Source organism: Oratosquilla oratoria, unplaced genomic scaffold (genome assembly GCF_046742065.1).
Source record: "Oratosquilla oratoria isolate Oo_2021 unplaced genomic scaffold, ASM4674206v1 SCAFFOLD113, whole genome shotgun sequence".
NCBI classification, from domain to species: domain Eukaryota; kingdom Metazoa; phylum Arthropoda; class Malacostraca; order Stomatopoda; family Squillidae; genus Oratosquilla; species Oratosquilla oratoria.
In genome coordinates, this window is record NW_027467470.1 from 314,888 (window position 1) to 341,856 (window position 26,969).

The 26,969-nt window shown below is 39.3% G+C and overlaps 1 protein-coding gene across 2 annotated transcripts in view; it reads left to right on the forward strand.

Moving 5' to 3' along the window:
* Positions 1–6,795, forward strand: part of LOC143022533 (uncharacterized) — a 38,573-nt gene extending 31,778 nt beyond the window's left edge. For both annotated transcript variants that reach the window (XR_012966083.1, XM_076180791.1), the window contains one exon: positions 6,559–6,795. Coding sequence is in view for 1 of the 2 variants with exons in the window: in XM_076180791.1 (XP_076036906.1) it covers positions 6,559–6,726 (168 nt within the window). In the remaining variant the exon portion in view is untranslated. The remainder of the gene's footprint in view (positions 1–6,558) is intronic.
* Positions 6,796–26,969: the final 20,174 nt, after the last annotated feature.

Genomic DNA, 26,969 nt, shown 5'->3' on the forward strand with positions numbered 1-26,969 from the left:
TCACCTTCATCCACATCAACCTTGAAGAAACCTCCTTCCACTCCACTACATGCTTACCTATCTCTTCACTTACTAGTATAGCCACCTCTTCTCTCCCTCATCCCCTCTTCACTCCTGAGAACCTCCCACTTACACTCCCAAACTCACACTTGCCCCTCCCTTTCAATTTAGTTTCACTAAAAGCCAACACATCCATCTTTTTTCTCACAAAAATACTGCCTATCTCTTTCCTTTTACTTTCATCTGTATCACATCCACACACATTAAAAGACCCAAACCTTAGGATACTGGTTGGAAAACTCCTAGACCCTCTTATGCCTTTACTTTTTAGGAATGTCCCCTTTGGGCCTACAGGTAGCAGGATACCTAGTCTTATTCCCGTCCTATTGTTTTTTCGCTTTTTATGACTCAAGTGGGAATACTTGGTGGCAGCATTCTACTCCCCCACTACAGGGTAGGTGAAAAAAGGAAATGAATATTCAGAGAAATGGTACATTACAGTAACAAGGGGTTGGGGGACAGCATAACGGAGGGACAGCCATAGTATAATAGAAGTGTCATAATTTCTCTATGAACAGTCTTCCTGTATCACAGAAAAAATTATGTGTGGCTCTGGTCCATAGGGGCACCCCATATAGACCCTAAAGTATTAACTGCATGATACTTTGCCACAATAACATGATGTATTATATACTGTTGAATATTTGTCATTTATTTCTTATTATCTGTTATATATATTTTATCTATCATTTATCATCTAGTATTTATGTATAATTACTTATAACATGTTATTACTTATTGTTTAATATCTATGAAATACTTTATATATTATTGATAATTTATTATATATTTTATATATATATTATTATATAATAAATACATACATATACCAAGGCTTTTTTCCCCTTACAAGGGAGGTAGCCAAAAAGAAAAAGGCACAAAATCATTCCCACCCATTCCATCCCCAAACACACTCCACTCCCCTCCACCCTCCCTCCCATCTTAATACCTCCTGGATGACGGGTCATTCCTGTACCGTGTCCACTGCCCTGGGTCAGAGGCAGTGTCACAAGACACAGCACATCCACAGAAAGGCCGCTTCATTAAATTGGCTACCCCCTCTCCATCCCACCCATGCATAAAAGGAGAAGACGGGGAGAAATCCCTTCGGGCTACGTCAAAATTTGCACACACATACTACCTCACCCCCCATCTCCCCACCCATTCCACCTCATGCATCACAACATCATCCATATACAACCATTCTCCATGCAACCGTCATCTGTCCTCTCCCGTCCTTCCTCAACAGACATTCTCCTCTTACCAAAAGCCCCCTTTACCCCATCCATCCATCTCATCCTAGGACATCCCCTCATGTTCACTCCCTCCACATCTTCCTTCCATACCTCTTTTACTAGTCTTTCTACACTCATTCTTTCCATGTGTCCAAACCATCCCAATACTCTTTCATCAACACTATCTCCTAACTCCCTTTCCACCCCTGTTCTCCTCTTCACCTCATTTCTCACTTTATCTAGCCTAGTAACCCCTATCGTACTTCTGAGACACCTCATGTCAAACAAATTCAAACTCCCTCTCCCTTCCTCTCTTCTATTCCATGTTTCTGCCCCATAGAGTGCTGTTGGCACAATCACTTCTTCATACAGTCTCCTCTTAGCATCAATTCCCAAATATCTATTCCTCATTACACTTTTTAATACACCAAGGCATTTACTTGCTTCTCTCAATCTACATTCTACCTCCATCTCCACTCCACCTTTTCCTGACACATTCACACCCAAGTATCTAAAACTATCCACTTCCTCCAGTTGCTCTCCCTTAATGCTCACTTCCAGTCTGCTGCCACCGTCACCCATTGTACATCTTATCACCTTACTTTTACCCACATTTATCTTCAGCTTTCTTCTTTCACACACTCTTCCAAACTCTGTCACCAACTTCCTCAATCCCTCCTCCGATCTTGCCACAAGCGCAGTGTCATCCGCAAACAACAGCTGGCTCACCTCCCACTTTTCTCCATTTTCCTTAACCATCTCCAATCCCTGACCCACCAACCTTGCATTTACCTCTTGCACCATCCCATCCATGTACAAGTTGAAAAGCCAGGGCAACATAACGCATCCCTGACGAAGTCCCACCTTTACCTCGAACCACTCACTCTCTCCATTTCTAATCCTGACACATGCTCTACTATTCTCGTAAAAACTCTTGACAGCTCCTATAAGCTTTCCTCCTATATAGCTGCAAAACCTACCACAGTGCCTTCCTGTCTACCCTGTTGTAAGCCTTTTCCAGATCCATAAAAGCCCAAAAAACATCCTTCCCCTTTCCAATAGCTTTCTCACATATCTGTCTTTCTTACCACAAAAATCTGATCCACACAACCTCTACCTGACCTAAATCCACACTGTTCCTCACCAATTACTCCCTCTGTTCCTCTCCTAATCCTCTCAATCAAGATCCTCCCATAAGCCTTCCCAACTACACTTAACACGCTAATCCCTCTGAAACTACAACATTCACACTTGTCCCCTTTTCCCCTGTAGAGTGGAACTATACAGGCACTCCTCAAGCCCTCCAGCACTCTACCCTCTCTCCAGCAAACATTAAATAGCCTCCCGAGCCAGTCCACCATCACTGTACCTTCTTTTTTCAGACATTCTGCATGGCATCCATCCAGACCAGGTGCCTTACCTGCTTTCATCATCTTAACCACTGCCTTCATTTCATCCTTCCTTATTTCTCTTCCATTTTCCTCTTTCATCACGGTCATTTTCTTAGCATTTCCCACTGCAACTATCTTTCCCTCGCCATCCTCCTTCACATTTAGCAACTCCTTAAAATACTCTGCCCATCTTCCCCTTACAGCCTTCTTTCTCTTCCATTATCATCTCTCCCTCTACACTTTTTACCTTTTCTTCTCTACTTGATTCGCCTCCTCTTTCTCTCTTAATTTCTTTCCATAACATCTTTTTATTACTTTCAAAATTTTCTGTCATACTCTTACCCCATTTCACTAAATTTAAATTATTTATAATTTATTACTTATTTTTACTATTCATTATAATGTATTATATAGTAACTATCATTTATTATTTATTTTTATTGTTTATTATTTCTTATTATTGTTTATTAGGATTTATTATTTGTTATTTATTATTTATTATGGTGTATTATTTTTTTCATTGTCTATTATTTATTACTTATAATTCCTTATTTATTATTTTTAATTATCATTTGTTATTTATTACCTCTTAATTAGTATTAATCATTTATTGTTTTCATTCATTATATTTTTTCATTACATGTTATCACCCATGTGTTTGTTTGATATGTACTGTATTATCTGATATCTATCATTTATTATACCTAGTTTATTATTCATTTCTTATAATTTATCATTTCTTATCTAGTATTTAATACTTATTAAATATCATTGATCATTATAATCATTTATCATAACAAGATTTTATCATTTAATATTTACTATGTTTGCTGGAGAGAGGGTAGAGTGCCAGAGGACTGGAGGAGTGCCTGTATAGATCCACTTTACAAGGGAAAAGGGGATAAATGTGAGTGTAGTAGTTTCAGAGGGATTAGCTTGTTAAGGAGATTGTCCATCAGAAAATCACGAAAATATAAAAAAAAGATACAAAATTCTGAAAATATTTCCTCTAAAAATTTTGCTCATTAGCTATCTTTTGGCCGAGTATGGATGTTGTTTCTTGATTTTTACTATCTAAAAAAGAATATAATACAATACCCCCCACCCTACTGTGGCTGGGTCATATGTGCTGCGTACTGCATATCACGTTTTCTGTTGTTACATATAATTGCTAACAAAAGAAACTGCGTATTTTGCACAATATTTATGCTTTTGTATGATAAATAATAGCATACGATATGGCAACAGGGACCCGACTGCTTAACGTACTGTCGTACAGTATGTGAACGTGACTTATTCATAGCTTGTCATCAAGTGAGTGAGATGTACTATTTCCTAGAGTTTAATTCTGTGCTAAAGTTGCAGTTCTGAACCACATCTTTGGTTATGAACTTGCATATATGCCATCAGCAAGAGGGACAACAACCAGTACTGCCATAAAACAGCTTAGGATGGCAGATAAAGATCGTCTGTCGCCAAAGATGCATCGCACCAAGAAAAGGAAAAGTGCACGCCTGGAACCTGAGCAATATAACCCTGGTGGATACTAACTGGATTCATCATATAAACCTGTAATTAATCAAAAGCTGGCAATAAAGAGTAGAGTGGTGCCTATGATACCCTTTCAACACCATAACATCCTAAATAATGAAAGGGGACCAGTAGCCATGAACAAAAAACTATGATGCTCATTCCTGAAAAACTTGATTTTTGCACATTTAACTTGATTCATATCCAGAACGCCTTCACTGATTTTCAACTGCAAATCCTTTTCGGATTCAGCAGAACTGGGTGAACATTTGGAGGCAGATTTATGTCCTTCTGTCATGGACTAGTAGGATTTTTTCATATATACATTTTTTTTTTCTTTTTCTTTTTTCATCAGCTTACTTTGGATTTTTTTTTTCACATAACAGACTGATCAGAACATAATAATTCTGCCTTCATTTCTTCATCTATCTTTGCCCATTATAAAGACAAAAAATAATCAGTATCCAGTCAAAGGTCTATCCTCTGAATCAATTTCAACATTTTCAAAAATTACCCCGAAAAAAAAAAAAAAAAATCACAATAAAAAATGTATAAGCATAAATGACTTGAAAACTTGGTGGCATCTTCTCTGAGACAAGAGAGTTACTAGGAAAAATTTTGGCCACTTTCACCCCATACATGAAACGTTCGATTTTCTAGTGGACGTGCCCTAAGTGTAGTAGGGAAGACTTATAGGAGGATCTTGATTGAGAGGATTAGGAGAGGAACAGAGGGAGTAATTGGTGAGGAACAGTGTGGATTTAGGACAGATAGAGGTTGTGTAGATCAGATTTTTGTGGTAGGACAGACATGTGAGAAAGCTATAGGAAAGGGGAAGGATGTTTTTTGGGCTTTTATAGATCTGGAAAAGGCTTACAACAGGGTAGACAGGAAGGTACTGTGGGAGGTTCTGCAGATATAAGGGATAGGAGGAAAGCTTCTAGTAGCTGTCAAGAGTTTTTACGAGAATAGTAGAGCATGTGTCAGGATTAGAAATGGAGAGAGTGAGTGGTTCGAGGTAAAGGTGGGACTTCGTCAGGGATGGTTTATGTCTCCCTGGCTGTTCAACTTATACATGGATGGGATGGTGAGAGTGGTAAATGCAAGGTTGGTGGGTTAGGGATTGGAGATGGCTAAAGAAAATGGAGAAAAGTGGGAGGTTAGCCAGCTGTTGTTTGCGGATGACACTGCGCCTGTGGCAGGATTGGAGGAGGGATTGAGGAAGTTGGTGACAGAGTTTGGGAGAGTGTGTGAAAGAAGAAAGTTGAAGATAAATATGGGTAAAAGTAAGGTGATGAGATGTACAAGGGGTAAAAGTGGCAGCAGACTGGAAGTGAACATTAAGGGAGAGCGACTGGAGGAAGTGGATAGTTTTAGATACTTGGGTGCGAATGTGTCAGGAAAAGGTGGAGTGAAGGTGGAGGTAGAATGTAGATTGAGAGAAGCGAGTAAATGCCTTGGTGGATTAAAAAGTGTAATGAGGAATAGACATCTGGGAATGGATGCTAAGAGGAGACTATATGAAGGAATGATTGTGCCAACAGCACTGTATGGGGCAGAAACATGAAACATGATAGAGGAAGAGAGAAGGAGTTTGAATGTTTTTGAGATGAGGTGTCTGAGAAGTATGATAGGGGTTACTAGGCTGGATAGAGTGAGGAATGAGGAGGTGAGGAGGAGAACAGGGGTGGAAAGGGAGCCGGGAGATAGTGTTGATGAAAGAGTATTGATATGGTTTGGACACATGGAAAGAATGAATGAAGAAAGAATAGTAAAAGAGGTATGGAAGGCAGATGTGGAGGGAGTGAACATGAGGGGACGTCCTAGGATGAGATGGATGGATGGGGTGAAGGCTTTCGGGAAGAGGGGAATGTCTGTTGAGGAAGGACGGGAGAGGACAGAAGACGGGTGAATGGAGAATGGTTGTATATGGATGATGATGTGATGCATGGGGTGGAATGGGTGGGGGGATGAGGTAGTATGTGTGAGCAAAATTTGATGCAGCCCTAAATGATTTCTCCCTGTCTTCTACTGTTCTGCATGTGTGTGTGTGAGGGGGGGGTTGACAATTTAATGAAGCGGCCTTGCTGTGGATGTGCTGTGTCTTGTGACACTGCCTCTGACCCAGGGCAGTGGACAGGGTGCAGGGATGACCTGTCATCCAGGAGGTGGTAAGATAAGAGGGAGGGTGGAGGGTATATAGGGATGAATTGGGGGGAATGATTTATGCCTTTTTCTTTTTGGCTACCTCCCTTGTTAGGGGGAAAAAGCCTTGGCATATGTATGTGTTTACTATTTTTATTTATTATCTATTACTAATTTTTCATTATTTATTTTATTAGCTACAAGCGCTGGCTTCGCCATGGGCACTTGGCCTGCAGAGCTGCTCGCTTCGCGAGCGGCCAATCAATCATCTCTGTTACTGTGACGTCAGCGTTCTCAGCCAATTAGTCATCTCCGTTGCCGTAACGTCACCACTCTCGGCCAATCAGTTGTCCTCGTTGCTGTGACATCACCACTCTCTCAGCCAATCAGGTCCTTGTGGACTGTTACCAAATAACTGTCACCAGCTAGATAATTTTGCCAAAAAATGTAATTTTTTTATTTATTAATAAATAATTATTTATTATTTATTGTCTTTAATTTATTATCTGCTGGTTTTTAATCATTTAATGTTCATTGTTCAATGTATGTATTTTTATTCATTTTTTTTATTCATTGTTTAAGATTTGTTGTTCATTATTCATTGATTAATTATCTAATACTAATGATTAATAATTACTTGTTATTAATTATTTATTATTCATTACTTATTATTTTGTACTTATGACATTACTTATTGGTTATCATTTTAATCTACTATTTATCAATTATTGTTTATTTTCAATTTATTATCACTATCATTTATTGCATATTTTTTCATTTCTATGTATTTTTCATCATTATTTAGTTATCCTTTTATTTCTATTGTTTATTTTATGTCTATATTTTTCCGTATTTGAATAATTAGTGATAATGGATTGGAATCTACATATCCCTTTCTCTCACCCTCTCTTCTTAATCTCTCCCTGTTTCTCTCTCTCTCTCTCTCTCTCTCTCTCTCTCTCTCTCTCTCTCTCTATATATATATATATATATATATATATATATATATATATATATATATATCATTCACTCTACCTCTCTGTCTGTCCTTTTATCTGTCTGAAGGCAAGCAGGAAGGTAGGCAGACACAAAGGCAATAGGTAGTTTGGCACAGAAAGGCAGGCAACCTGCCCTTCACAACCACCTTGGAGTGAAGGAGGCGGCCTCCCCCTGCCTGGTCAGGATCAGCTGGAAATGCTAGAAATTCTTCAGAAATTTTGCTATCATTACTTATCATTGTCCAAAGTTGAACAACTTTGAGGTAAAAGTCTATTTGCCATGAGTGATTTTCCCTTTACTAGGATTGGTGAATAATTATATTGGGCACATACATACTTCGCATGTATATATATATATATATATATATATATATATATATATATATATATATATATAGTCTTGAGGAAGAAGGCAAAGAAAGACACGGGTCTAGGTCGGAGTTTATTCCTGACCAGTTTCACTTACAGGTAAGAAAATAGGACACTTGGTAACACCAACAACAAAGGTAAGTAACGACCTAAGTGTAGTCTACAAGATCCCTTGTAGCAAATGTAAGAAAGCTTACTTTGGCCAAAGCCATAGAGGTCTTGAAAAGAGAATTGGGGGGTACTAGGCAGATTTAAGAAACCATCACCTCTCAAATGCGCTGGTGAACCACACGGAAAAAGAAAAACATCTACCCAAGTGGCAAGAGGCAGAAGTATTGAGAAAAGGCCTAACAAAGAGACAGAGAAAGGTAATTGTGGCCTTATACATAGCTACCAAAAAGAACATGAACCAAAAGGTAGGGGACATAAAATGGTCTAAATACATAGCAAAATACGCAGCTGTTAGGAGTAACACAAACATGGCGTCAACATAGATCAGTGGTCAAAACATCCAATGATCTTTTGTCCGGCAGGTTCCAAATTCCACACTCACGCAAGTTTTCTCATTAATTTTACATTCTTACACATTTTGAATACATGAATTGAGAAACTCGTTTTATTTTATCTTATTCATTTTATTTGATTTATTCTCAATTGATTATTTACAGGTTTCTCTCCACCAACCCACATCCCTTGCCCAGTTGGTGGGATTGTGGTGTCGGACTACTGTGTATACCGTCAGTGTCATGCAGGATCAACATTCCTCTGAAGAAGCTGTAAGCAAAAACGGTCAGGAATAAACTCAGCTCTAGACCTGTGTCTTTCTCTTCCTCCTTCCTCAAACCTGTCACAATGTCTCAATATATATACAGTCGTACCTCGGTACTCGACCGCCTCTATACTCGACCAAATCGGTGCTCGACCAAAAAATTCGAGTAGAAAATGCATCGGACCTCGAACAGATTTTCGGTACTCGACTAGCTCGAACAGCGGGTAAGCGTCAGTTCGACTCAGACCGCCAGCGGAGTAAGACGTACGCAGTTTGTTCGAGTATTTCTTCCCAGATTTAAACTTTTTCGTGTTGCTCTAGCCCTTAATAATGGGTCCAAAGAAAGACAGTGATAAGGGGAAAATTGGTTTCGGTGTTCGAACAAATCGGTGCTCGACCACCACCTCAGAACGGATTATGGTCGAGTACCGAGGTACGACTGTAGTTGTATTTTACGGGAAGGGGAGCTATGCTCATAGTGACCCGTTTTTGTTTCTCTCAAGAACAAGTTTGTTCTTGAATTATTTTATGGTGTTTGTACACACTATTTTTTCATCCAATTTGTTCCATATGTCTATCACCTTGTGTGGGAAGCTGTGCTTTTTCAGGTCTCTTCTGTAGCTTCCCTTTTTGAGTTTCATTTCATGTCCTCTTGTTTTTCCTCTGTTCCTTTTTGATAAGTCCTCTCTATCAAGGTAATCCTTTTCTTTCATAATCCTGTAGATGGTTAGTAGGTCCCCTTGTTCTCATCTTTGTTCCAGGGTTGGTAATTCCAGTTTGGCCAGTCTTTGTTCATATATCAAGTTTGAAAGTGTTGTGGCCATCTTTATCGTTGCTCTTTGTATTCTTTCTACACACATATATCAAAGAATTTTTCCCCCTTACAAGGGAGGTAGCCAAAAAGAAAAAGGCATAAAAACCATTCCCACCCATTCCATCCCTAATACACTCCACTCCACTCCCCTGCACCCTCCACACTCCCTCTTATCTTGACACCTCCTGGATGATGGGTCATCCCTGCATCTTGTCCACTGCTCTGGGTCAGAGGCAGTGTCACAAGGCACAGCACATCCACAGCAAGGCCGCTTCATTAAATCGGCGACCCCCCCTCTCCGTCCCCTCATGCAGAAAAGGAGAAGACAGGGAGAAATCCCTTTGGGCTGCATCAAATTTTTCTCACACATACTACCTCACCCCCCATCCCCCCACCCATTCCACCTCATGCATCACAACATCATCCATATACAACCATTCTCCATTCACCCCTGTCATCTGTTCTCTCTCATCCTTCCTCAACAAACATTCCCCTTTTCCCCAAAGCCCCTTTCAGCCTATCCATCCACCTCATCCTAGGTTGCCCCCTCATGTTCACTCCCTCCCATACCTCTTTTACTAGTCTTTCTTCACTCATTCTTTCCATGTGTCCAAACCATCCAAATACTCTTCATCAACCCTATCTCCCAACTCCCTTACCACCCCTGTTCTCCTCCTCACCTCCTCATTTCTCACTCTATCCAGCCTAGTAACCCCAGTCAAACTTCTCAGACACCTCATCTCAAACACATTCAAACTCTTTCTTCCTCTCTTATGTTCCATGTTTGTGCCCCATAGTGCTGTTGGCACAATCACTCCTTCATACAGTCTCCTCTTATCTTCCATTCCCAAATATTTATTCCTCATTACACTTTTTAATCCACCAAGGCATTTACTCGCTTCTATCAATCTACATTCTACCTCCATCTCCACTCCACCTTTTCCTGCCACATTTGCGCCAAGTATCTAAAACTATCCACTTCTTCCAGTTCTCTCTTAACATTCATTTCCGTTTTGCTGCCACTTTCACCCCTTGTACATCTCATCACCTTATTTTTAATGACATTTATCTTCAACTTTCCTCCTGCTCACTCTCCCAAACTCTGTCACCAACTTCCTCAATCCCTCCTCTGATCCTGCTACAAGCGCAGTGTCATCCGCAAAAAACAACTGGCTCACCTCCCACTTTTCTCCATTTTCTTTAACCATCTCCAAACCCTGACCCACCACCCTTGAATTTACCTCTCACACCACCCCATCCATGTATAAGTTGAACAGCCAGGGCGACATAACACATCCCTATTGAAGTCCCACCTGTACCTCGAACCACTCACTCTCTCCATTTCTAATCCTGACACAAGCTGTACTACTCTCGTAAAAACTCTTACCAGCTCCTAGAAGCTTTCCTCCTATCCCATATGTCTGCAAGGCCTCCCACAGTGCCTTCCTGTCTACCTTTTCATAAGCCTTTTCCAGATCTATAAAAGCCCCAAAAACATCCTTATCTTTTTCTATAGCTTTCTCACATATCTGACCACAAAAATCTGATCTATGCAACCTCTACCTGTCCTTAATCCACACTGCTCCTCGCCAATCACTCCCTCTGTTCATCTCCTACTCCTCTCAGTCAAGATCCTCCCTTAAGCCTTCCCAACTACACTTAACAAGCTCATCACTCTGAAACCACTACACTTACAATTGTCCCCTTTACCCTTGTAAAGAGGAACTATACAGGCACTCCTCCAGTCCTCCAGTACTCTACCCTCTCTCCAGCAAACATTAAATAACCTCACCAGCCAGTCCACCATCATTGTACCTTCTCTTTTTAGACATTCTGCATGGCATCCATCCAGACCAGGTGTCTTACCTGCTCTCATCATCTTAACAACTGCCTTCACTTCATCCTTCCTTAATTGTCCTCCATTTTCCTCACTCATCCCAGTCATTTTCTTCGCATTTCCCACTGCAACTATCTCTCCCTCTCTATCCTCCTTCACATTTTGTAACTCCCTAAAATATTCTGCCTATCTTCCCCTTACGGCCTTCTCTTCAATTATCATCTCTCCATCTGCACCTTTTACCTTTTCTTCTGTACTTGATTTGCCTCCTCTTCCTCTCTTAATTTCTTTCCAAAACATCTTTTTATTTATTTCAAAACTTTCTGTTATACTCTTACCCCATTTCGCATCTGCTCTCCTCTTTGCCTCCTTTACCTTTTGCTTTACTTCTCTTTTCTTTGTACCTCTCCTATGACTCCCTCGTCCTATTTTGTAACCAATCTGTGAATGCTCGCTTCTTCTCTTCTACAACCTTCTTTGTTTCCTCATCCCACCATTCACTACCCTTTCTTCTATTTCCTCCCATCCTTCTTGTCCCACATACCATCTTTGCACACTTTGTGACTCCCTCCTTGAACCATCCCCATTCCTTCTCCACTACTAGTTCTACTCTATCCTTCACTCCCTCCCACTACTCTTTCAGCTTGTACTCTTCTCTTTCATTTTCATGTAAAGAATTCACTTTAAGCACCTCCCTACCTTTTGTCCTTTTCCTCTTTCTCCATCTATCCTCTACTCTCAACTTGCCTCCCACCAAAAAATGATCTGATATTACCCCACTCTCTCCCCTTAGCACATGTACATCCTTAACTCTTCCTATTATGCTCCTATCTACCACTACATAGTCCATTAATGCTCTATCCACCACCCTCTCCCATGTGTACTTATGCTTGACTTTCTTCCGAAATACTGTATTTGCTATCATCAACTCACTAGACACATCTCCATCATCGACTCTCCACTATGATTCTTTCCTGGAACTCTACATTTCCCAACCATTCCGTCAATTGGTTCATTTCCTACACTAGCATTAAGATCTCCCAGTAGTACTACATTGACGTTCCTCCCTAATCTCGCTATGCACTCATTTAAATCTATCCAAAAAGCCTCCCTTTCTTCTACACTCTTCTCATTACTCTTCTCATTACCAGGCCCATATGCACTTACAAAAACCCACATCTCCTTTCCCAATTTCACCTTCATCCACATTATCCTTGAGGAAACCTCATTCCACTCCACTACACGTTTACCTATCTCTTCACTTACTAGAATAGCCACCCCTTCCCTCCCTCGCCCTCTCTTCACTCCTGAATACCTCCCAATTACACTCCCAAACTCAGACTCGCACTTCCCTCTCAACTTAGTTTCACTCAAGGCCAACACATCCATCTTCTCACAAACATACTACCTATCTCTTCCCTTTTACTCTCATCTGTACCACATCCACGCACATTAAAAAACCCAAACTTTAGGGTGCTGGTTGGAAAACTCCTGACCCTCTTATGCGTTTACTTTTTTAGGAATACCCCCTGTGGAGCTACAGGATGAAGGATGCCTGGTCCCAATCCCCGTCTCGTTTTTCTCACCTCTTACGATCCAAGTGGAAATACTTGGTGGCAGTATTCTTCCCCCCCCCCCCACCACCACCACAGGGTAGGCGAAACAAGGAAATGAAATTCAGAGTAATGGTACAAAACAGACAAGGGGTTGGGGGACAGCATAATGGAGGGACAGTAGCAGTATAATAAAAGTTTCATCATTTCTCTGTGAGCAGAGTCCTCCTCCATCACAGACAAAATGATGTGTGGCTCTGATCCGTAGGGGAGCCCCATATAGACCCAAAAGTATCAACTGCATGCATGCTACTTTGACATCACAACATGCATCCAATACCCCAGACAGGTATATTATATTCTTTTTTTATATTGGATGACCATATCAGCGCTGCATATTCCAGCTTTGGCCTTATCAGTGTTTGTAATATTTTTTTTTATCATTTCCTTACCCAGGTATTTAAAAGCCACCTTTATTGATTTCAACAAATTGTATGTTTCTCTGACTATTTCATTTATAAGTTTATTTGGTGACCAGTCTTTGTTGATGATTACTCCTAGGTCCCTTTCTGAATTTACTTTCTTTACTTCTTTTTCATTAGTTTATAGTGTCCTGGTATTCTGTTCTTGCTTTTTCCAAATTCGATTATACGGCCTTTCTTGATGTTGAAATCTACTTCCCATCTCTTGTTCCACTCTTGAAACTTTGTTCAGATCACTCTAATGACTCACAGTCTATTTCGGATCTTATTCTCTTTAATAACTTTGCATCATCTCCAAAGAAGTTCAGGTAGCATTCAATACTTTCGTCCATGTCATTCACATAAATAGAAAACATTATTGGAGCTAGTACTGACCCATCTGGGATGTCACTACTCATTTCTCCCCATTTTGAATATTTGTCTCTGAGCACTACTCTCATTTTTCTTCCATGTAGGAAATCCTCCATCCAGTTTATTAGTCTTCCATGTATGCCTCCTATTGTTTCCAGTTTATATTGCAATTTTCTGTTTGGTACCTTATCAAATGCCTTTTGTAAGTCCAGGAATACACAGTCTGCCTAGCCATCCCTTTCTTGCAAAATATCTATCAATCTTGAATAGAAACAAATCAAATTAATGGTACATGATCTTCCCTGTCTGAATCCCAATTGGCTCGGGATCGGTATATTGTTCTTCTTCAGATATTTTGTCCATCTATCTTTGATGATTCTCTCACAAATTTTAACTATTGCACTCATTAGGGACACTGGTCTATAATTTCTTGGGTCTTCTTTATTTCCCCCCTTGTATATCAGCACTATATTGGCATTTTTCCAGTCTCCTGGTAATTTTCCTTCTTTGAGTGAGCATTCAATTATTTTGTATATTTTTCCTGTTAGTTCATGTATACATTCCCTTAGTATCTAATTTGCAACTCCGTCCAGCCCATGTCATTTGTTAATGTCAAGCTTTAATATTTGCTTCCTTATTTCATTCTGAATAATATTTAATTCCTTCATTTGAGGAAATCTTACTTCATTTCTTCTAACACAGTTTTGTAGATTTTCTTTTTGTTTGGTGAATACAGATTTGAAGTGTTCTTAATATCTGCCATTTCTATATATTGTGACATAACTTAAGTATTTCCTGTTTGTTTTTTAATTTGCTGTTTACATACATACATATACCAAGGCTGTTTCCCCCTTTCAAGGGAGGTAGCCAAAAAGGGAAAGGCATAAAAACACTCCCACCCATTTCATCCCTAAATACACTCCACACCCCTCCCACCCTCCCTCTCATCTGAGCACCTCCTGGATGACGGGTCATCCCTGCACCTTGCCCACCGCCCTGGGTCAGAAGCAGTGTCGCAAGACACAGCACATCCACAGCAAGGCCGCTTCATTTAATCGGCGACCCCCCCTCTCCATCCCCCCTAGCATATAAGGAGAGGACGGGGAGAAATCCCTTCGGGCTGCGTCAAAATTTGCTTACACATACTACCTCACCCCCACCCCCCTGCCCATTCCTCCTCATGCAATCACAACATTATCCATATACAACCATTCTCCACTCACCTCTGTCTTCCATCCTCTCCCTTCCTTCCTCAACAGACATTCCCCTCTTCCCCAAAGCCCCCTTCACCCCATCCATCCACCTCATCCTAGGATGTCCCCTCATGTTCACTCCCTCCACATCTGCCTTCCATACCTCTTTTACTAGTCTTTCTTCACTCATTCTTTCCATGTGTCCAAACCATCCTAATATTCTTTCATCAACCCTATCTCCCAGCTCCTTTTTCACCCCTGTTCTCCTCCTCACCTCCTCATTTCTCACTCTATCTAGCCTAGTAACCCCCACCATACTTCTCAGACACCTCATCTCAAACACATTCAAACTCCTTCTCTCTTCTTCTCTTATGTTCCACGTTTCTGCCCCATACAGTGCTGTTGGCACAATCACTCCTCTTCGCATCCATTCCCAAATGTCTATTCCTCATTACACTGTTTAATCCACCAAGGCATTTACTCGCTTCTCTCAATCTACATTCTACCTCCACCTTCACTCCACCTTTTCCTGCTACACTTGCACCCAAGTATCTAAAACTATCCACTTCCTCCAGTTGCTCTCCCTTAATGTTCACTTCCAGTCTACTGCCACTTTCACCCCTTGTACATCTCATCACCTTACTTTTACCCACATTTATCTTTGGCTTTCTTCTATCACATACTCTCCCAAACACTGCCACCAGCTTCCTCAATCCCTCCTCCGATGCTGCCACAAGCGTAGTGTCGTCCACAAACAACAGCTGGCTCACCTCCCACTTTTCTCCATTTTCTTTAACCATCTCCAATCCCTGACCCACTACCCTTGCATTCACCTCTCGCACCACCCCATCCATGTATAAGTTGAACAGCCAGGGCGACATAACACATCCTTGACGAAGTCCCACCTTTACCTTGAACCACTCACTCTCTCCATTTCCAATCCTGACACAAGCTCTACTACTCTCATAAAAACTCTTGACAGCTCCCAAAAGCTTTCCTCCTATCCCATAAATCTGCATAACCTCCCACAGTGCCTTTCTGTCTACCCTATCATAAGCCTTTTCCAGATCCATAAAAGCCCAAAAAACATCCTTCCCCTTTCCTATAGCTCTCTCACATATCTGTCTTACCACAAAGATCTGATCTACACAACCTCTACCTGTCCTAAATCCACACTGTTCCTCACCAATTACTCCCTCTGTTCCTCTCCTAATCCTCTCAATCAAGATCCTCCCATAAGCCTTCCCAACTACACTTAACAAGCTAATCCCTCTGAAACTACCACATTCACACTTGTCCCCTTTTCCCTTGTAAAGAGGAACTATACAGGCACTCCTCCAGTCCTCCGGTACTCTACCCTCTCTCCAGCAAACACTAAAAAACCTCACCAACCAGTCCACCATCACTTGACCTCCCTTTTTCAGACATTCTGCATGGCATCCATCCAGACCAGGTGCCTTACCTGCTTTCATCATCTTAACAACTGCCTTCACCTCATCCCTCCTTATTTCTCCTCCATTCTCCTCACTCATCACTCTCATTTTCTTCGCATTTCCCACTGCAGCTATCTTTCCTTTCGTATCCTCCTTCACATTTAGCAACTCCCTAAAATATTCTGCCCATCTTCCCCTTACTGCCTTCTCTTCCATTATCATCTCTCCATCTGCACCTTTTACCTTTTCTTCCCTACTTGATTCGTCTCCTCTTCCTCTCTTAATTTCTTTCCAAAACATCTTTTTATTACTTTCAAAATTTTCTGTCATACTCCTACCCCATTTCACATCTGCTCTCCTCTTTGCAACCTTTACCTTTTGCTTTACTTCTCTTTTCTTTTCTTTGTACCTCTCATATGACTCCCTCGTCCTCTTTTGTAACCAATCTGTGAAATCTCGCTACTTCTCTTCAACAACCTTCTTTGTTTCCTCATCCCACCATTCACTACCCTTTCTTCTATTTCCCCCTGTCCTTCTTGTTCCACACACCATCCTTGCACACTTTATGACTCCCTCCTTGAACCATCCCCATTCCTCCTCCACACCCATCTCTACTCCATCCTTTACTCCCTCCCACTCCTCCTTCAGCCTCTTTCCGTACTCCTTTTCCTTTTCCTTTTCATTTAAGGAGTTCACTCTAAGAACCTCCCTACCTTTTGTCCCTTTCCTCTTTCTCAATCTATCCTCCACTCTCAACTTACCTCCCACCAAAAAATGATCTGATATTCCCCCACCCTCTCCCCTTAGCACATGTACATCCTTAACTCTTCCTATCATAATCCTATTTACCACTACATAATCCATTAGCGCTCTATCTACCACCCTTCCCTCCACCACCCTCTCCCATGTGTACTTATGCTTGACTTTCTTCCGAAACACTGTATTTGCTATCATCAACTCTCTTTCTAGACACATTTCCACCATCAACTCTCCACTACCATTCTTTCCTGGAACTCCACACTTCCCAACCACTCCATCGATTGGACCATTTCCCACCCTAGTATTAAGGTCTCCCAGTACTATTACTGTTTACATATCTTTAAAATAACTTGGGTTGATCTTTACATTTGTCTATTATGTCCTTTTCATAATTTCTTTTTTCTTCCCTATGTATTTTTATATTTTCATTTCTTAGTTTGGTGTATATTTTTCATTTTTCAGATTTTTTTCCCCATATTTTCCAGGCTTTATCTCTTTTGTCTTTTGCCTCACTTTTTGTACCAGGATTTTATGTATGCCCTCTCCTGTTTTTGTCTAGGTACATACATGTCCACTCCTTCCTTATAGATTTCCTTCCAAATTGTTCATTTCTCTTCCACCTTTGTTTCTCCTTTATTAAATTTTTCTCAATTTGCTTCTTGAAAGAATTTTCCAAGTTTCTTAAAATCTGTTTTGTTATACATTAGTCTTCATTTTCTGTGTTTTTCATTTTTTCTATGTTTCTTCATTTAATTCTAGTTCTAGTAGTATATGACCACTTTTTCCAATTGGCATCTTGTATTTGATTTTATCCACAATTTCGGGTTCTAATGTGAATGTCAAATCAATTTTGATGGTTCATTGTTATTTTTATATCTGGTATTTTCCTTGACCCATTGCATCAATGTGTAATCAATGGACATTTCTGGTAATATGTTTCCCCAGTGATCTTTTCCACCTTTCACAGTCATTTCTTCCCAACATATTTCTTTTTAGTTAAAATCACCCACAATTACCAGATTTCCTCCTTTCTTTAGGGTTTCATTTAGTGTTTGTCTTGTATCTTCCAGCATTTTAAGTTAAATTTCATTAGCCACTTTTCAGAACGTTGTTGTAATTCATCTTATTCTTCTTGAATATTTAATTGATTTTAGTGATCGTTTGCCATTCCGCACAGTTTCGTATTAGCAAATTTGGAGACAATAGATTTTAGTCCGTGGTCTATATCACTTATTTATACTATGAATAGAAGTGGCCCAAGAACGGAACCCTGAGCAACTCCACTCGTAACTTTTTTCCATCTAGAAGTTTTACCATTTAAAAGAAAACTCTGTTTTCGATCATTTAACCCATTTCTAGTCCAACTTAATAGGCTACCACATACTCTGTGTGAAGCTAATTTAGTAAGTAGCCTTACGTGGGGAACGTTATTAAAAAGTTTTTGCAAAGTCTATATTGTTTCTTTTGTCATAATTCGAGATGACTGTGTTGTAGAATTCAAGTAAGTTAGTCATGCAAGAATGTTTCCATCTGAATCCATGCTGGCTATCATTTATCAAACAGTTACTTTTTGTATGATGTTCGACAGCATCTCTGATGATAGTTTCCATCATTTTTCCTACGATTGAAGTCAAGCTTATACATATACATATGTTTTTAACACGTGATATTTGGCTTTTGGTATTACTAAATGATGTATACATAGCAAGATATTGATCAGTGTTCAATTCTGTTCAGTTCACTTTTTCTAATTTTACTTCATCTAACCAGAACTCTTCATCGTTTGTCATTCTTGTTTGATATCTAGTTTTATGTTCATTTATAACTAATCTCAATATTTTACACACATGTTGTAGGTCACTTAAAGCATTACACATCGACTCGTTAGTTTTGGATTTTATAAGGATGTCATCAGCATAAATGATCATTTCAGCTCCATAGGAAAAGTTGTAACTTGCAATTTGATCCATGAGAACATTAAAAGGCATTGGGCTTAACAATTTTTCGTTAATTTTGTCAATGCATTCTTTGGACGCGTGTCTTTCACCACAATACCCACACTTAAAGCTTTCATTGCATTTCCATGCCATACGTCCCCATTTGCTGCTGCATTTGTAGCATATTACATGTTTCTCTTTGTGAATATCAATTTTCTTGTCCCCTATATTTTGTCAGTCAGCTGTCCTTTCACAAGTGTGATAAGCTGGGGTTTCTCCACCAATTCCCCTTCAGCTTTAATGATCCTACGTTTAACCCATACAAATTTCTCATCGTCCAAATAATCATTATGATCTGCATAAAGAGGAAAATTGAAAATGAAAACTTTTGTAAGATTTTCGGTTGTGTCTGGAGCCACCATTTTTATATTTTCAAAGCCATGGCTTGTTAGATGTGTGGCCTATTCTTCCCTTCCTTAAACAACTCCTCAAATTGGGGATGTCTTTTGAATAATCTTAAGGTCCTCTTGATTTTCTTTTCCAGGTTTAGTTCTGTGTTGGCTGTAGGGAAATATAGTTTTGGTCTTCTTTCACTGTTCCATTGTTCTTGCCGCTTGTGTTGTATATTTTCCTCCTGATATCCTGGTGTTGTACGCTCTTTCTTACCCATGTCACTGGTCACTTCGTGTAGTATGTTCCCAGATCCACTTGGCTCATTGAAATTGATGTTTCTTTTATCCCGTTGCTATGTTGTTAGTCTCGTAGTGGTCATCATCACTTATGAAAGTAACTTAGGACGCCTATTATTATGATGATGATTATTATTATTATCATTATTGTTATTATTAATACTATTATTATTATCATTATTATTGTTACTATTTTTATTACTTTGATTATTATTCTATCATTATTTTATTACTTTTGTTATTCTTTAATATTTTATTATCATATTATTTTGTTTGTATTTCATTATTATTATTATCTATATTTTATTTTATTATTATTATTATTATTATTATCATTATCATTATCATTATTGGTACTAATATTATTATTATCATAATTGTTACTTTTTATTTCAATTATTTTATTATCGTTTTATTTATTATTTTATTTTTATTATCTTTACTATTACTATTTTTATTACTAATTTCATTATCATTTGAATATTTCATTATTATCTTATTATTTAGTTTTTATTTATTATTATTATCATTATTATCTATATTTTTATTTTATTATTATAATCATTATTATTATTATTATTATCATTATTACTACTAATATTTCCATTATTATTATTATATTATTATTATTATTATTATATATTATCATTATTATTATTATTATTATTTGTATTATTATTATTATTATTGTTATTATTATTATTATTATTATTATTTATATTATTATTATTATAACTATTATTATTTTTATTATTATTATTATTATTATTACAATATCGAATTCTCATCTTGACATGTTTTGTATAGGCTGAAAATGTCGACAAGATGAGAATTCGATACTGAGCAGATGCCACATTTTGCAGCAGATGTCGCATTTTGCGCAAATTCGAATATACTTGGCTTGATCCTTGAGAGTCTTTTCGGAAAAATTAAATCTTTACATATGATGAGAGTCGCCAAAAAGATTCTACTCGTGATGTTTTCTTGATTTTTTTTCCCAAGCGTTGATTTGTAAACAAAATTAAAATTACCTCCAGTTTGCACTTATTACGATTATATTGAAGTGCGAATGTTTTGTTTCTTTAAAAAGTCCCTAAAGGTTTTTACAGAAAAGTCACTAGGAGCCTTTGCCCTCTTTGGGTCCTTGGGAAAATGTTGCCTGGAGCCTTTGCCGCTGGCATGTAACCCAGGTTGGCTACAGGAAAGTTACCCGCTTAAAGCGTGGAAAAATGAGTAGCACTGACTCAATATATGTCAACTGGACCTTGCGTAGCTAGCGCCGACTAAAACTCCTTTGAGGGACCCTGCTACATGACCTCCGACAGCGAGATTCGATGTGGGCTCCTCCTGCATTAGATTTTTCTAGATGCGGCAGCTTTGCTTTCCCGCACAATATGAAGTCAGTGGTATTGGCCATAAAGTCAGTCCTTTTGGCTGGAGCCGGAAAATATTTTTGTCACAGCCTGAGTCTCGGGCACTACGTTCAAGTCGTCTCTTGGCGATGGCAAATTGTTGCGCCGCCAAAGACTATCAGGGAGCCAAGGGACACAATCCCGTTCTTTCAAGCCCAAAAATCCATGCAGGACAAAATTTCCCTGCAGGAATTCGGAGAACCCCACCAGCTGGAGCCTGGGTCACAGCAATATAATTGCTGCGCCTTTTAAAGGCTCCTCACGTTGAAATTGGCTCAGGCGGGAAACCCGCCAGCTAACAACGGACTCTCAAGTGAGGAAAATTCTTCTGGCCTCAAAAGTAGTGATCGAAGAAGCTAAAAACGTATATCCATTTCCATCTGTATACGCAACTCAGATATGTTCAATATATATATATATATATATATATATATATATATATATATATATATATATATATGTATATATATATATATGTATATATATACATATATGTATTTATATGTATATGTATATATATATATATATATATCAACATGCACGCACACGCCCCCCGCACACACATTGTATATATATATATATATATACATATAAATACATATATGTATATACATACATATATATATAATTTATATATATCCACATATAACACTGCTAAAATAATGAAAAAGTGTCAGTAATTGTATATATCATGACACCCAATATTGAACATATGTGGGTTGCGTATACAGATGGAAATGGATATACGTTGTCAGCCTCTTCAATCACTACTTTTGGGGTCAGAAGGATTTTCCTCACTTGAGAGTCCGTTGTTAGCTGGCGGGTTTCCCGCCTGAGCCAATTTCAACGTGAGGAGCCTTTAAAAGGCGCAGCAATTATATTGCTGTGACCCAGGCTCCAGCTGGTGGGGTTCTCCGAATTCCTGCAGGGAAATTTTGTCCTGCATGGATTTTTGGGCTTGAAAGAACGGGATTGTGTCCCTTGGCTCCCTGATAGTCTTTGGCGGCGCAACAATTTGCCATCGCCAAGAGACGACTTGAACGTAGTGCCCGAGACTCAGGCTGTGACAAAAATATTTTCCGGCTCCAGCCTAAAGGACTGACCTTATGGCCAATACTACTGACTTCATATTGTGCGGTAAAGCAAAGCTGCCGCATCTAGAAAAATCTAATGCAGGAGGAGCCAGTAGATGTGAAAATGCCAGACGCGTCCTGTGGCCTCGTTGTATGAGTGCGCGCGCGCGCGTGAGTGTTTCAGGTACGCCAGAGGAGGTCTTAGAACTCGTTGTGTGTCTCTCTCAAGGTTGTCTGAGGACTCCTTGTATGAGTGTGCGCGTGCGCGCGTGTTTGTATGTAAAGAGAAGAGTAATTTTTTTTCTGTACACGTTTTTTCTTTCTATACACGCGTGATTAGTTTTTATGAGCGTGCGTTTAAGATTTTTTTCTGTATACATGTTTTTTCTTTTCTTTCTATACACGCGTGATTAGTCTTATGAGCGTGCGTTTAAGAGAAGAGTTGCTTTCCTGTTTTTCTGTATACATGTTTTTTCTTTTTGGTTTCCAGACTGGGTATAATTTTTTCTTTACACGCGTGATTAGTCTTATGAGCGTGCGTTTAAGAGAAGAGTAAGTTTTTTTCTGTACAGATGTTATTATAGATATGATAGGATTTTTGAGGGATAATCAAACTATAAGTTTACTTAAGATTAATTTTAGTAGAGTTAGTTTTTACATACATACATATACCAAGGCCTTTTCCCCCTTCCAAGGGAGGTAGCCAAAAAGGGAAAGGCATAAAAACACTCCCACCCATTTCATCCCTAAATACACTCCACACCCCTCCCACCCTTCCTCTCATCTGAGCACCTCCTGTAATAAAAATGATACACATTAATAAGTTTGCTTAAGATTAATATTAGTAGAGTTAGTTTTTACAATATAATGTATTCTAATTACCATTAATAATAGAATTCTACTTATTGGTAAATTTAGTTTTTTTACAATACAATGTAATAGAAATGATACAAATATTCTAATTACCCATTAACCCTATATATCCCAACCTGACGAAATCGTCAGTCAAGCTTCGGGTGAGTCTCACTGGCATAGAAAAACAGTTATAAACGGTGTGTTTGTCCTGATGAATTCGTCTAGGCTTCCTCTCTCTGAGAACAACACTTGAAGCTGATTGGTCGAGAGTCCTTTGGGCAGTTGACCATCAGCTGATGACATCAACAGTGGTGTGAAACACAGTATTTCTGGTGCTGTTTATTTCATCATGGAGGAGTTGTCAGATATGTTACGTGCTGCATATAATTTTTTTCTGAAATGGGAATAGTTATAGATGTCTGAGAATGTCATACTGTTTCTTTTTTGATGAAATAAGGACCCTATGAGCTCATTTTATGTCGATGACAAATCCGTCATGTTGGTCATATGGCGCACACAAAGAAATGTATGACCAACATGACAGATTCGTCATCTACGTCTTTGGACCAGAAAAACAGAGTACACTCTTTCACCTTTACCAAATTTTATCCCTGGCAATGAGACAGCTTCAATCAACAGTGACTTGAACCCATCACAGTTGAACCCATTATGGTATTTCACACAGTTTTTCACCCCTGATTTTTTAGATATGATAGTCTATCAGTCTAATTTATATGCTACACAAAAAGATGTGAACAAACCTCTAAACCTCATTAGGCAAGAACTTGAACAATGGATAGGTCTACTTATTCATTTCAACATTATTGGGACTCCCCAGACACGTCTCCATTGGTCTGGTGAATTATTTGGGAGGTATAGAGAGTATACTGCTTTAGTTATGAGTTGCAACATATGGGAGACTATAAAATCCAACTTACATCTTCGGGACAACACTGATGAGTTAAACAATGATAAACTGTTCAAAGTCAGGCCAATGGTAGACCATTTGCGGAAAAAATTCCAAGGCCTTCCATTGCAACAAAACCTCTGCATTGATGAACAAATGTTGCCTTTCAAGGGAAGGCACTCTATGAAACAATACATGCCCATGAAACCCAGAAAATGGGGTTTCAAGTTCTTTGTTCTTGCAGACAGTGGGGGTCTTATTCATGACTTCATACCTTACACAGGGTCAATTCAACTTGTGAATGGAGACGGTATTCCAGATCTGGGTGCATCCTCTAATATTGTCTTACACTTGGCTGAGACAATTCCAAACAATAAGAATCACCTACTTTATTTTGACAACTGGTTTACATCTTTACCACTTGTAGAACATCTGGCTGACAGGAATATATGGTGTTGTGGGACAGTCCGGGCAAATCGGCTCCAAGGCTTCACTTCAAGTTCACATTGGACGCTGACATGAAGAAGAAAGGCAGAGGTACATTTGAGGAATGGAAATTATCTGGTGAGGTCAGCCAGGCAACAACAGTCAAATGGTTTGACAATAAATGTGTGACATTATTGTCTTCCTTTGCTGAGGGCAATCCAACTCACATTGCACGACGCTATGATAGAAGTCAGAGGAAAGTTGTGGAAATTCCACAGCCTAACATCGTACATTTGTACAATAAGAACATGGGAGGTGTAGACGTGGCTGACTGTCTTCTAGCACTATATAGGATCCCGGTACGTTCTAAGAAATATTATCACAGACTCATCTATCACATGATTGACATGGCTATCAATGAGGCATGGCTGGTATACCGAAGAGATTGTGAGGCCAAAAGGATTCCCCAGGAAAAAAGACATTCCCTACTGACCTTCAGGATGTCCTTGTCAGAATCACTCATCAATGCAGGGAAATATATCCCCAAGCGAGGTCGTCCATCTTCAAGTGAGAGAACTCCTCCTCCACCATCAACAAGAATTCAAAGAGTTGGCCAATTCAAGCCCCAGAATGATGTGAGACTAGATAAAGTAGGGCACTTCCCAGAGGTGAAAAATCCTCGTTTGTACTGCAAACGAGTTGGATGTGCGGGTCGCACCAATATCAGGTGTATCAAGTGCAAAGTGAGTTTGTGTCTAAATGAGAGAAACAACTGTTTTTTACAATTCCATACTTAAGACAGTGTGAATCCCTCCCTCTCATTTCCTAGTGTAAGGAGTGAGACAAACAAATACATGCACTGTATTTTTTTCATGATAATTATTATTTTCCTCCTATCCAACAAATTTCTCACTGAGGAGTTCAGGTGTTTTCTTTTCTAAAGTATAATATTTTGAATAAAGGTGTTATTGATGATATTTCTACAATTTCCAGCAAGTTTTTCACTGCTAAGAACAGGTATATAATTTTTTTTAATAACCCATATTACAAATAAAGGTATTTCAATTATTTATATGCTTAAAAACAATTAATTTTCATTAACAAGATGTCAAGTTATCAAAAGTTTAATTTGTCAATAAAATATTCATTTTTGGTGAGATGAGCAACAGAATTGCTTTCTATATTCTAATAATGTAATCAATTTTGATGATACAATCATTAACCAATTTCATTTCCCTCGTGACCAACATGACTAATTCGTCATGGTACTGTATTATTGCATAGACTGTAGCAATTGCCAGGAAAACTGATCTGTAACATTCCTCAGGTCCATAAAAGCCTAGAAACAAATGCATGATTTTTTTTTTGTCCGGCCAAAATATATGTGGTCCATATAGGGTTTAGCTTCATTCTACTTTTCTTCCACGTTACATTTTCGTTCAGCTATCGTCTCTTTTCCTTTAATCATCTACAATCTTTCCTTCAACTCTTTCTAAACATTCTATATAAATTTCCTAGAGTACGCCTCTTTTAGATGATTTTCAACATTCACTCTTATATCTGGCATGTCTGTAATCAGGACGCGTTGTCAAAAAACACTAAATGTTCCTGTGTGCAGAACAACAAGAAGCCACTTTTCACCTGAAGCCCAAGCCTTCTTTTACCTGCTGGCACAGCCCCCTGCCACCTCTAACGCCCACCACAGCCACCCACCACCTCGTCCATCTCCATCCAGCCCCGTTCACCTCCATCAACTCCAGCAATTGTGTGTCAACTTGCACCTCCTGGGCGCTTGCTAAAGGTCTATTTTTTTTTTTCTTCTTTTTTGCTGTCCCTGAAGAATGTGTCTTTTATTGTTTAACGAAAGGTCATTCGCTTTTATGTATTCATATAATATCATAACTTATGCTGAAAAATAAACTTATGGGAAATCCGGAAAACGGTACATGTTCATGACAATGTGAAAGACGAACAATGAGTCTTTAGAGAAAAAATACAGAGAAGAGTTTCATGCCAAAGCACACAAGCATACGCATATACATACGCACAATACGTGCGTATACAAGCACACACACACACACACAAACACATACACACACACACACACACACACACACGACTCGTGGCGCAGTGGTAGAGTTCCCGGCTGCCACTACAGCGGTCCGGGTTCGAATCCCGCCCACGGCTGAAATAATTTCAATATCGCTGCGCTGCGAAGCGTTACTCCAACTCTCGTGGGCGGGGAGCTGGGTGTGTGTGTGCGTGTAAGATCACAGCATTACCCATAGATCGGTCATACATAAGCTCTGAGCTCTCTTCCGGGAGGGAAAAAGCTGTCGATCACGAGTCCAACACGTAATCCAAGACCATGGTGAATCACACGCGCACACACATACATGCATACAAACACACACACAAACACTTTCAACGAACGGACGGCTTGAAGAACGTTCTGAAGAAAAGTGCAGATTGTGGATCCCAACGCAAAGAGAAGTGCCTTTTTGTATTTACAGGGTGGGGGGAAATTGCTCGTGGGGTAGTGGGAAAGTAAGGAAAGAGGAGAAGGGGAGGGATTGCTGGGGAAATGGAAGGTAATGAGGAAGTAGAGGACTTGGCCCTAACAGACCGCCGAAAAGTAAACAAGCGACCGCAAGACGAGCTGGAGGACGACGAAATGTCTAATAAGAATGTAAAGATTAGAAGTATAGATAGGAACAATACAGTAGAAAGTGATGAGAATATTTTCAAGGG